A 12,896-nucleotide genomic window follows, 5' to 3' on the forward strand; every position below is an offset into this window, starting at 1 on the left:
CCCAGGTAAAGGAGGACTGAGTGATGGGATTACAGAGAACAGCAAAGTGACTTCCTGAGACATGTGAGCCATGAACACAGAGAAAAGGGGCTTGTGCAGAAGGGTCTTCAAACATTAATTAACGATACAGAGATGCTAGAGAGACAGGACAGCGGGGCACTGGCTGATGAAGATGGGCCTCCTCAGAACAGAGGATGCCGAAGAAATGATGGAAGTCAAGGTTTCTCAGGCAATGCAAAGTGCCCACACGCCCTGGACGAGGAGCTGGGTTTTGCTCCAGAGGTGACATGAAAATTGACGTAAGGCTAAGTTTGGTACAAACACCTAAGAAGGATGAAGAATGTTCCGGATGAAAATGCCCAAGACTCAGGCAAAGTCAGCTTCGAGTAGAGCTGGGAGGAGCTACAGGTGCTGGAGCAACATCCTGGGGGCTCTGGACTGCATGCGGGGACACAGTCAGTGTCTGAAGGGCCAGAGTGAGGCTGGGTTCGTACCCACACGGCCACGCAGACGGGTGTTAGCAGAGTTTTAAAAAAGCCAGGCCGGGTGCGGTGGCTCACGCCTGTAATCCCAGCACTTTGGGAGGCCGAGGTGGGTGGATCACGAAGTCAAGAGATTGAGACCATCCTGGTCAACATGGTGAAACCCCGCCTCTACTAAAAATACAAAAAATTAGCTGGGCATGGTGGCACGTGCCTGTAATCCCAGCTACTCAGGAGGCTGAGGCAGGAGAATTGCCTGAACCCAGGAGGTGGAGGTTGCGGTGAGCCAAGATAGCGCCATTGCACTCCAGTCCGGGTAACAAGAGCGAAATTCCGTCTCAAACAAACAAACAAAAAAAAAAGCCACGTCACTCTCAAACAACTAACCTCCAATAAGAAATCTTTCAATTTCTCTAAAGACTCTACATACGAATGGGCCTTACCTGCAGCCACTTGTAGAGGGGTTGTGTTCAGATTTTGCCATCATCAGGCTAAAGGCATCTGGACTATGAAAACAAGAAATAAAAGCAAAATTTAGACAACTGTATGCTCCAGCCGCATCTTCCCCTGCCATCCTACCAGTGATAAAAGGCTAAATAACACCATAGTAAGATAATGTCTTAAAAACACAAGGTTAAGATAAAACTGGAACATAAAACCTTCAGACATCAGAAAAACTAAGTACCAAGACACAGAAACACACGACAACAGGAGGCAGTTCCTCTTCTATAGACTGCACAGTGTTGTCGAAGCGGCTGCTGTCTGGGTTACCCGACACTGCTGCCTCCCAGGATTTCCTCACACTACCAAGTACCTGTCTGTTGGCGACCAGATCTGCGAAATCGACGGGGGCCTCCTTATAAGGAAGGACAGATCCTGGCACATTTTAGTCTTTTCAAAATCTTGAAAAACTTGGTAATCATGATTTAAAGACTGCAAACGCAATCAAATCACAGCAGAAATGAGGCACTGAGAAAACCACCTGCCCAGCCTCCATCTGGCCAGGGGCTGAACCCACCTCTGGTGGGTGTCCGGTGGCTCCACCAGCATCCCCAGCTCCTTCCCGCTGTCGTCACAGTCACTGCCCTGCGAGTCCCGCCCCATGGAGCAGTTCTCGTTGGTCTCATGCCCGCTTGAGCCACTGCTCATGTCCATGTCTTCCTGCAGCGGGACCTGGCTGGGCTGGGGCTCCATGGGCTCCTTGGTGGGGTTACTGGGGCTGGAGGGAAATTCCGCGTATCCATTCATGTTGGGCTCTGGAATGAAGCTGGCAAACAGAGGGATGCTGTCAGGCATTAAAAAGTGCTTGCACACGTGACAGCTACAGCCACCAGGTAGAGCAGCCTTTTGACTCCTTCTGTTACTAATGAAACTGCAGCCTTTTTTTTTTTTTTTTTGGAGACAAGGTCTGACTCTGTCGCCCAGGGAATGCAGTGCCTGGGTTGATTTGCATCAACCTCCATCTGAGATGCAATCCTCCCATCTCAGCCTCCAGGGTGGCTGGAACCACAGGTGTTCACCATCCTGCCTGGCTAATTTTTTGTATTTTTGGTAGAGACAGAGTTTCTCCACGTTGCCCAGACTGGTCTCACTGAGCGATCTGCCCACCTCAGCCAACCACACCCGACCAAACTACCCTTTCATCGGGATCAATCACACACATATTAGGTCATCATGTCACTTACTTTTCTTATTGACAGAGCTCCTATCTGCCAATGAATTAGGAAGATGGTTGAATTAGGCAGCCTCAGCTGCTGACACAGGGCTGCTGACAGCCTCATCAGAAGGCAGACAACAGCACTGATAATCACTATCCAGCCTGTGAAGTGCGGGGGAAAAACACACAGTCCCACTCAATGTGTGATCTGCCTTTTATAAATGTCCCAGATGATGGCGGGTGAGGGGAGCCAGGTTCAGAAATATCGGCCATTACAGCACGGCACAGTTACAGGAGAAGCCAAGGCCAGCAGGAGACAGGGGAACAGACAGAGCTTTCCGGGTGAAGAGGGCAGAGGGGCCTGGCAGGTGTGGAACCCTCCCAGCAGCTTGGGGGTCCCAGAGCCCGCAGGCATGTGCAACTGGGATGGGGAGGGGCCAGGACGATGTGGCCTCACATTTACCGGGAAGGGTTGGGAGCTGCTGAGGTACTCTGAATGCCAGGCCCACGGAACTCAGCTTGCATTTGGACAGGTTCACACTGCTGTGCTGAACAGAAACTTTACCTCGGCACTTTGGGGTAGATGGATGGAGTGGGGCTGAAATTAGAGACAGACCAGCAGTCATCCTGGACACAAACTGAGGGGGTGAGCAGAGACAGGGAGCAGGGAGGGGTGGGAGGCCAAAATGCCGTCCTGAGTCCTTCCTTCTTCACCCAGTGATGTCTCCCCATCCCCAGGACGGCGTTTCCAGCAGGGTCCCGGCAGGAAGTGGGCACCCACTCAAGCGGAGCACTGGAGAGGGCTAGATGAAGGCCTGCCTGACACAGGTGCTCATGCTTAACGAACACAGCTGTGAGGCTCTGGGGCGATGCTGACGACAGACATGATGCTAAGCACCCAACACACAGCCTTCCAGCACCCTTCATCACTGTCTACATGGTGTGGAGACCATTCTACAGATGCGCCCACAGAGGGCCACACAGCGGCAGATGACAGCCCTGGTTTCCAGGCCTGCTGGCATCTGAAGATGGAACCCCCAACCCACACCCAGGACCAGCTGGGTGGGGACCTCCTGCTTCCTGTCACTGCCCTGTGCTTGGCCCAACTCTGGCACATTGTGGCACTGCCACTTCTGCATGGCATTCATTTGGCCCTTCCCAGGGCAGGCGGAACAAGGGGAGAAAAGCGTTTCTGGACTCCAGACTCCAAATCTCTGTGAAAAATCTTATGCTCCAGTTCCCACCTAGCTCTGGGAGAGCCTCCCCTTCGGCCTCCTTCAAACCAGAACCCATGTGAAATGACCACGGATTATACAGTTGGTGAGGAGAGGGGTCATTTTCAGCCGCCCTAAAAGTCCCAACGGGTCCCAATCACTGGCCACAAAGTGAAGGCACATCCTGCTGTAGCTCACATGGAGGGAGCAGGAAGAGCGCACTAGAGTCCAACACCCTCTGAGGAAGTGGCCAGTGCTGACAGCCCTGCTACCCCTGGCCATGGAAGGGGACAGCCTGTGCCATGGCCAAGACTGGACAGTCAGGAGCTCTACCATGAAGATGCTTCATGAGGAAGCTGTGGGAAAAGAAGAGACACAGGAACAGAAATGCTGCGGGAAGCAGAGGTTCTCCTGGACGGACTTCACCCACTCAACACCCCCAGGTACTCTCCCCAACAGGGCGACTCTGAGAAAGGACTCGATACCAGCCAGCAATGCTGAGGGTCACACATGCAGGGAGACAGATTCCACCAGCTGGCCCCAGGAACTGGATGGCTGAGCTCCAGCAAGAGGCTTCAGCAACCTCTTCCCCAGGTCAAGTCCATTTGGACGTGAGCCACTCCAGGGCAGCCTGGTGAGAGGCGGGGCTCACGCAGAGCCCACCCATGTCAGTGTCTGGAGAGCGGCAGGGTGGACAACACCTTGCCTTGTTCACAAACTAATCAACAAAAGAAAGCCAACGTGGGGCTGTGGAAAGACACACAACTAAGACATGCCACAGAGGAAGCCAGCAGATTAGGACAGCATCTACTTTTCATAGTGAGAGTTCAAGAAATGATGGAGTCAATGAAACAAGTAATGAGGGATGAGATAAAGCCACAGACTGCGATAAAAATCCACATTAGAACAGAAAACTGGAAAGGACAAAGTTCAGCGTCAATAAAAAAGAAAATGGCTTCAGTGATAGGGAAAAGATGTCTGAGAAACTTTTAAAAGGGAAAGGAGAAGAGGAGAGAGATGGAGGAGAACCGGGTTTTACCTGTGGATTACAGCTTTTTCTGAAAGACACAAGAACAATGAAACAGAACCCATAATGAATGAAACACATGAAGAGAGTCGTCCTGAGCCAAAGACAGATCTAAATCTGCCTATCAAAGGACAAAAATCCCACGCCTAACTGCATCCAGATGACAAACGGTATCTTCAAGGATAAAGAAAATCCCACCAGCATCCAAAGAGAATAACCAAGTTCCCCACAAAGGATGAAAAAAAGCATATTAGTCTTGGATATCTCTTCAGCAACATTACATTTCCAGAAGACAGTGTCTACACACATGCACACACGCGCACACGCACACACACACGTTTGTTTTCTTTTCAGACAGTCTTGCTCTGTTGCCAGGATGGAGTGCAGTGGCGCAATCTCGGCTCACTGCAACCTCCACCTCCCAGGTTCAAGTGATTCTCCTGCCTCAGCCTCCTGAGTAGCTGGGACTACAGGCGCATGCCACCACGCCCAGCTAATTTTTGTATTTTTAGTAGAGACAGGGTTTCGCCATGTTGGCACGTTGGCCAGAATGGTCTCCATCTCTTGACTTCGTGATCTGCCCACCTTGACCTCCCAAAATGCTGGATTACAGGCATGAGCCACCGCGTCCAGCCGTAATTATAGAGCAAAAGCTTATGGTCCAAGGGAGGAAATCTCAACCACAGGATACTTGATTGTGGGATACACAGCTGGTTTTATCAATATCCTGAGTCATATAAAACTCAAAATGCCAGCGTTATTCCACTTAAAGTCAGGAACAAAATAAGCAAGTCTGTTACTTCGTTTTTTTTTTTTCTTTTTACATTTTATGGTAGTTCCAGAAAATTCAATGAAAGATGAGTGGTAATAACTTTCGGGAAGAGAGAGACTAAGCACGAAGACTGCCTAGGCCGTTCCCGCAGGGAGAAACGCCAAAGATCTGTGAACTTGTAGAAAGAGGTCAGACCTCATTCGCTTCAGAAAAATGCAAAGGACAAGGTTATCTTGCCCATCAGGTTGCCAAAAATTCACAGGATTGATCACACTCAGCATTGCTCAGGTGGAGAAGAGTGGCTCTTGTGTGTGGTGGTGTAATAATAGGCTTGTTCTAGAAGGAAATTTGAGTTCCCAGCAACACTGATCATCTGCAGACTCTTCGCACTTCTAGGAATCCACTGCAGGGAAGTGCTTGTATATGTGCATAGAGCTGTGTGCATGGAATATACAAACCCGGAAAGAATCATCAGCAGGGAGGCTATTCATCCTGTCCACAACCATCCTGGCCAGGAGCCAACCTCAAACTCCAAAGTGGTCCCCTGCCTCCACCTGGCCCTGCTACAGTCAGCTCAGCATCAAGCACCATCCTGGTAAAGAGGCTTAGCACAGCCTGGCCTGTGCTCAGATCCTGGCTCAGAGCACAGCTCTAATGGGCATGAGGGCTGCAGGCTTTGCCAAGTCTAGCTCCTGCAATCTCCTGGCATGTCCTGTTAACTGCCCACCCCTTGGCCCCAGCCCTGTGTGCTCTGACCACAGGGCCTCTGCACTTGCTGCTCCCTCGTGCCCATAGCCCTCTTCCTGCAGATGCCCTGAGCAGCCTGCATAAACAGCACCACCTCCCCACCAGCTACTTGTCCTCCACTCCCACTCTGTGAGCTTTCCTTGCCAGCACTGAGGGGCTGGCTGTATACTGCCTGCCTCCTCTCTGGGACTTCAGTTCCATGGGGGAAGGGGCTTTGAACCAACTACTGGATCCCCAGGGCCTGACACATACTGTTAAAGACACAAACCTGGGATTCCATGCTCTGGAATACTATGCACCCACTAAAAGGAAGGAGGCCAGAAAGACTGGTGGGAAGAGTCTCAGACAGACGAACAGGTCCAAGAACAATAACAACAACAATAAAAAGGACAGGTGGCACTCATGCAGGGCCCACCCAGTGCCAGCGGTTTCCTGCTGACTGGCTTGCCCTTACTTGCATAGCACTGAGGGCTGGCACTGGGGCAGACAACAGAACAGACATCTTCCCTGCCCTCAGGGAGTTTACATTAGGAGAAAACAGACAATAAACAAGAAACTAGAATATACAGTACAGCGGGCAACTAGTAAGTGGGAATAGAGGGGCTGGGAGTGACAGTTCAGTGAGCGTAGCCCCAGGTGTAAGTGCTATTTGGCAAGAACCTTGCGCGTGAGCCCTCATGTGTTAGCCGACTCAGAGTCCCTGGGTTTTGCTCTCTTAGGCCTGCAGCCATGTGCTCCGGCCGGTCCTTCTGTCTTCACACCTGAGGCTGGCACTGGGCATCTCTGGCTCTGCCCGCCCTGTGTGGACTCGGACGACGTGCCACATCACTGTGGAGGCCCTGCAGCAGGCGAGCCCCTGACCTGTCTGAGGAGGTGCACTAGGCTGGAGCAGAGAGGGCAGGGAAGGGCAGGAGGGCACCTTTCGGGAGCAGAGTCAGAACTCAGATAGGGAACCATGGAGAGTTCTGTTCAACAAGATCTGACTTACGCTTCAAAAGAGTTGCAGGGTTGAGGGAAGGTGGCAGCAAGGAGACCTCTCAGGGAGCTCTCACCATGGTTCAGTGGGCTGCCAAGGGGCTGTCCAGGGTACCAAGGGCATTCTCTCACTCCTGACACCCCCAACACCCTGTCACCACCCATCTCATCCCCACAGTCCTCCCCCAGACAAACAGCTGGTCCCTTCTGCTGTGAGTGAGTTATTAAGGTGATCAGAAGCAGCAGCAGAGTGGTTAAGCGGACAGGTCCAGGATGGCCTGGGTTTCAGCCAGCTTTCACCACTTCCTAACTGTGTGATCTCGGACAGTTCCTTAACCTCTCGGTGCCTTGTGTGCTCATTAGCGAGATGGGGATAACAGCAGTTCCTGCCTCCCACTGGTTGTTAGAAGGATTAAATGACACAACCCATGCAAGGAATCTGGAATGTAATATGAGCTTATATTATCACTGCTAATCACTACAGGAAAACAGACAGGGGCTGGGCGTGGTGGCTCACGCCTGTAATCCCAGCACTTTGAGAGGCTGAGGCAGGTGGATCACCTGAGGTCAGGAGTTCGCGACCAGTCAGACCAATATGATGAAACCCCATCTCTATCAAAAATACAAAAATTAGCCAGACGTTGTGGTGTGTGCCTGTAGTCCCAGCTACTTGGGAGGCTGAGACAGAATCGCTTGAACCCTGGAGGCGGAGGTTGCAGTGAGCCAAGATTGTGCCACCAAACTCCAGCCTGAGCCACAAAGCAAGACTCCATCTCGAAAGGAAAAAAACCAGACCGATGTAACAAAAATAATTTTGAAAGAGAGGGAGTGACTGTCACGGTAGCTGTCTCTGGCTCGTTATTCAAAGGACTAAGAAGTCAGTGCCACCCCCAGGCCAGGCAGTCCTTGGGGGAGCATCGCGCATCTGAAGCCACCATGCGATCTGGGCCCTGGGCGCTTTGCACATAGCTCTCCTGCTCTGCACGTAGCTCTCCTGCTTTGCACTTGGTGCCTGGTTTTCACCCCTGAGTCCAGCCCCTGTGAGCCTGTCTGAATACGATTCACTGGTGCCCCAACATTACCTTAGGTGGAAGACAAGTACTTTTGCAAAGAGGGTCAGGTAAGCTTGGCAGAAATGTGAAGGCACAAACTAAGCCAAATCATCAGAAACTTCGCCATTCCAGAAAATGCGTCCTCAGCCCTGGAGGCTCTAATGGACCAGCCTCATTTTGCCAAGCTGGCAAAACCAACGCGCCTGTCTAAGTGGACTTTGCCTCCTGCCTTCCACAGATGTGTGCCCAGAGCTGGCTGGACCAGCTGTCCCTGGGGAGCTCCTAGGAAACCAGTTTCTACCCCATCGGGACAGGAGGAGGAAGGGCGGACATGCATTTATGTGCTCGGGGAGCCAATGCCCAGGAGGGAAAACGGCAGCCCAGTTGAAAAGGGGCTGCGAGGAGTCATCATGAGCCTCGGGGCGTGAACCTGCTGTTGGGGCCCCTTCGCTTGTCCGCCCACGGGCTCTGCCCCCAAGAACCGTCAGAGAAAGAGGTTAAGCTTGGACCCCTGACCAGGTCACTTGGCCACATTTTTAGTAGCTGGGTTGCCTCAACCAGAAAGAGTACCATTCAGAAAGTACAGTCCACAACAGCAACAGAGAGCCTGGGACCAGGAAGAAAAGCAGATGGTGGGGATGTGGAAGCAGAGGGGCCAGGAGCAGAAACACCTGAAACAGGCTGGTGGGGTCACGGGGGTTGGTTACCCTATCCTCTCTACTTTCATAGATATTCACACTTCCCTAATAGCGTTTAAAAATTTGGAACGAAGGCACAGCCTGGGACCCAGCTCCAGCCCCCACTGCGCCGCCAGGACTGGCAAAGTCTTGCTACACTCAATTCCCTCACACCTAAGGCGGAAATGCAATTTTCTGTGGAAATCGGGAATCAGTGTTCAATCACCAGAGGAGTCCATCATGAGGTCACAGCTTGCTGTATATCTGCAAAAAACACACCCGTGTGACCGGAGGCAGGATACTGTCAGCTGCCCCAGAGGCTCCTGGTGGCCCTCCCAGTCACCATCTACCCCGCAGGGACCCACAAGCTCGGCTTCTCACAGCCTAGTTAATTCTGCCTGTTTTTCAACTTTACATAATAGGAATCATACAGCATATACTGTCTCGGCAAGTCCTGCAGTATTTTACAGCCCCAAATATTAGAACATGTTCTCTACTTCCTGGTAGGAGCCAACTCCCTGAGGCCAGCCTGCTGTAATCCTGAGAAAATGTTTGTCCTGCTAAATAAACAGCCGTGTTCTCCATGGCAACAGCTGGGTAACCGAGGCAAATGTGACCACAACCGTCCAAATATGGAGGGAAGGAGGTGCACTGGGGAGGCACTGTCTCGGCCTCACTGGGACACCTTCAATGCTCTCAACTCAAACTTTTCCACCCTGAACTTTTTAGAGCTACAAGATTTTAGAGCAATAAGAAATGTAGAAGTGTCGGCCTCCTAGCTCCAGTGGTCAGGGACCGAGCTACTCTGAATTTTGGGAAGCTGAGGCATCTGCTCCTCTGGTACCTGGTTTCTTAAAGGGTGGATTCTGATTCCTCTGTGCCACCCCAGGAAGAGCATGAGGAACCCTTCAAGGCTGGCAAGGGTTCAGTACAGCAGCCCAGTCTGTCTTGGGAACTGCTAGCCTCTGAAAACCAAGTGGCCTTAACTCCTGTCACCCGTCACTGCCATTCATTTACTGCTAATTTGTTCTAGACTTGGAAATACGGTAACAAACTTGTTATAAACGTGCACACGATGAACATAAAGAGTTGAGAGGAGGGCCTGGTCCCTAGAGGAGAGAGCGTGGGCCTGGGGAGGGGCCATCAGAGGCCCCCTCTATACTGCTGATTCCCCTTGGTTCCGCAGGTAGGCCAGCTTTCCAGAAGTGTGGGGAAAGTCTCTGCCAAGCCTATGGAATTGTGTGTTCCTAGCTCACTCTGCCAAACAGAGCAGTTTTCCAAAGGAAAAAGCATACCCAGAGCCTGTCTTTCTTCTGACTACACACTGAGTAGCCCTGCCAGCTACTCAATGACCTGACAGAGCCGTCGTTTGCCGAGTCCTGGTAGAGTTACATCATCACTTAAAAACAGCAGTGTAACTCGCCGTATTTTTCAGAAAGTTCTCTGTGTTTGAGAAGCAGTGCACAGGAGAGAAGCCTCTCCTTTGTCCTTCTAAGCCCTGCAGACGTGGCTCACGGGGGAACGTTATGTGCCCCAAAGGCAAGAGGATCAGAAGCTTCTGTCTCCTGTGAGGAAACTGGGAAAAATCATCTATAGGGTAGCAGAAAACCAAAAACCTGGGCATTAAAATAGACCCCAGAGATTGCCCAATCTGAGCCCCTCCGAACAAATGAGGAAACTGAGGCCTGGACAAGGAGGCGAGGCTCGCAGCAGCAGCCAGCTGGCTGACGCATGGCTCCCCCTTCCCACCTGGCACTCCTGTCTCCACGGAAAGCCAGGGCTGTGTTAGTTCAGTACCAATGAATCACGCCAAGGCGACAGTGACAGATAACTGCAAACGCCCACAGTACCATCCCCGCGCTGGCACATCACACAGCTTGCACTTCAAAAAAAAAAAAAAAAAAAAACGGAGTCCCTTTCTTCATTATAGTCATAAAGCATACAAAAATCAATTCACCTTGTATTTTAAAACTCAATTTCTAAATAAAGCCTTCAGGTAGAGTCCCGTTCTCTTCTCAAGCACATCCAGCCTGGGACCAGGAGTCCCAGGTGGGGGCAGAGAGTGGGCTCTCGCTTCTGAAGCCAAGAAGTCTAATGGTCCTGCTGTGCCATATACAGGAGGTGAGGGGTGTCCATATGGGGCTTTGGCCATGGTGTGTGTGGGGTTCTTAACATTTCCGGGACTTAAGGCCCCTCCTCCCAAATTCCAGCCCACCCAGGATTCAGCACCCACATAGAGGCCTTCACTGACCCTCTGAAGCTCATCCTGCGCCAGGGTAATGGGAAGACCCTGCAGACAGCCTGGGCCTGGGCCTCAGTTTGCTCATCTGCCAGGCTGAGGGGTTACTCTGGGTGATTTCCAGGGTGCCTTCTGGCTCTGTTGTTCTGTATGAATCAGCTTTCCAAACGGGTTTCTTCTGTGTAGGTTACAGAAACCCTGGCAACCAACTCGTCATCCCTTACCCCGGCCTTCCTGAAGGGGGAAGCAGGCCACCTCCCACCTCTTGGTATATGTCTGGGACTTCGCCGCCAAAGTACATCCCAGCAGGAAGGTGAGACTGCTGCACCGAGAGTGGACACCCCCATTCCCTTCTATCTAGTACGGGGAGAGGGAATTGATCCAGAGTGGTCCAGGGGAGGCAAAGGGGGCGAACATCAGGCGGTTTCCCTGTCCTCAGGGTTCCCAGGCCCGGCTCAGCACAGGGACTTCCTTGTCCCTCTGATCACCCAACCCAGGAGAACTGTGGGTGTCCAGGAAAAGCTCCTAGATCAGCGCCCCTCCATGGCCCTTCCCCAGCCAGGACTTGGCCCTGTGGCCTCAGAGCAGGCAGTCAGCTCCCCGAGGGGTCTCCAGATCCCAGGGCCCGCTGCCCTGACCCTTGGTTTCCTTGGCCTTGCCCATGGAAGGGAAGGAGGACTCCCCGAAGAGAATCGCCCACGGACCGCAGCCCACACGCAGTCACTGAATAGCTCGGTGCCCTACACACGCTGCCTCACCTCTCGGACAATAGGCTCCTGAACTGCGAAACGGGGGTTCGAGTCTCCACCCCGCGGTGTCAGCGCGGTTCAAACGAACGCACCCCGTTTGTCCCAGGCGGCTCGGCCACCCACCACCTGAGACAGGGCCTCCAGCACACGCCCCCACGCCGGCGCCGTTTCAAGCCGCGGAGTCCAGCGGCCCAGGAGACTCCTGGCTGCGCGTCCGCGGACCGAGCCGGCGAGAGGACCCCGACCCGCCCGAGGCCGGCGCGCCGGCGGCGGTTACGTAAGCGGCAGCGGGGCCGCGCCGCGCCACTCACCGCCCGTTCGCGTCCGCGTCGGCCCGTCCGCGGGTCCCTCCGCCGGTCCGCGGCTCTGTCCTCCCGGCCCCGCGCCTGCCGCCGCCGCCCACAACCGCACGCAGTCCCTCCGCGCTGCCGCCTCCGCCGCGGCCGAGTCGCCGCTGTCACATAGTGGAAAACGTGACCGCGCGCGCTGCGCCCGCCCCCGGCGCCCGCCATTGGCCGCTACTCCGTCTCATCTGCATACCTGCGGGGCGGGGCCTGAGAGCGCCGCACGCCCATTGGTGGCGGTGCCCGTCGCTCTTTTTACATAAGACGCACATGGAACACCATGTTCACCTCGTCGGTTCCTCAATGGAGACGCGGCGCATTCGTGCCCCCCGTCGTCCTCCCTAGTGGTCTCATCCACTTCCGGCGTCTGCGCCTTCCATTCACGACGCCTGCGAGTCCGCCAGCTCGGGGAGCGCGGAGTGGCACGTACCACTGCGGGCGGGGGAGCTGGGCGCGGGGCTCCTGCGCACCTCCGGCCGGCTTGGCAGAGCCAGCGCGCCGAATCCCGGGCCGGAGAGACCTCCACCTTCGGCCACCGACCAGAGGCGCGCCCCAGCGGCCAGGGCCGCGGGAAAGTTCGGGCGGCATGCTTCATTCACTCATTCACATATTCACATTCATTCATTTACTCATTCACTCACTCATTCATCGCCAAGCACCGGAGCAGCCCGGGAGAAGGCGGCAGCATCGCCTCGCAGCCGCTCCCGGGGCACGCCCACCCGGGCTTCCGAGGTGCTTGTGGTCGACGCTTGTCCCGGCCGCTACCAAGTGACCTTTCTATTTTTGAGACAACGTGTTGCAATTTTTGGTTCAGGAAATAGAGTCGCTGTTACTCTGGGGAGGTACGAAAGAGAAATGATATTGTCCCTGCCCCCACGCGCATCCCTAGGGAGAAAGGACTGTCTCATAAAAAGGGAACTTCAGGCCGGGCGCGGTGGCTCAAGCCTGTAATCCCAGCACT

At 53.7% G+C, this 12,896-nt stretch overlaps 1 protein-coding gene across 3 annotated transcripts in view; it reads right to left on the reverse strand.

Moving 5' to 3' along the window:
* Positions 1 to 12,896, reverse strand: part of PER2 (period circadian regulator 2) — a 47,016-nt gene that overhangs the window by 33,418 nt on the left and 702 nt on the right. The window contains exons 1-3 of one of the 3 annotated variants that reach the window (XM_017537817.2): positions 11,601 to 11,869; positions 1,501 to 1,749; positions 926 to 988 (exon numbers count right to left, since the gene is read on the reverse strand). In XM_017537817.2, the coding sequence (XP_017393306.1) occupies positions 926 to 988; positions 1,501 to 1,730 (293 nt within the window). In that variant the 5' untranslated portion in view covers positions 1,731 to 1,749; positions 11,601 to 11,869. Of the gene's footprint in view, positions 1 to 925; positions 989 to 1,500; positions 1,750 to 11,600; positions 11,870 to 11,902; positions 12,079 to 12,896 lie in introns of those variants that run through there. The other 2 variants (XM_017537818.2, XM_037741775.1) reach the window with 2 other exon arrangements.

The sequence above is a fragment of the Cebus imitator genome, unplaced genomic scaffold, assembly GCF_001604975.1.
Source record: "Cebus imitator isolate Cc_AM_T3 unplaced genomic scaffold, Cebus_imitator-1.0 Scaffold106, whole genome shotgun sequence".
NCBI lineage: Eukaryota > Metazoa > Chordata > Mammalia > Primates > Cebidae > Cebus > Cebus imitator.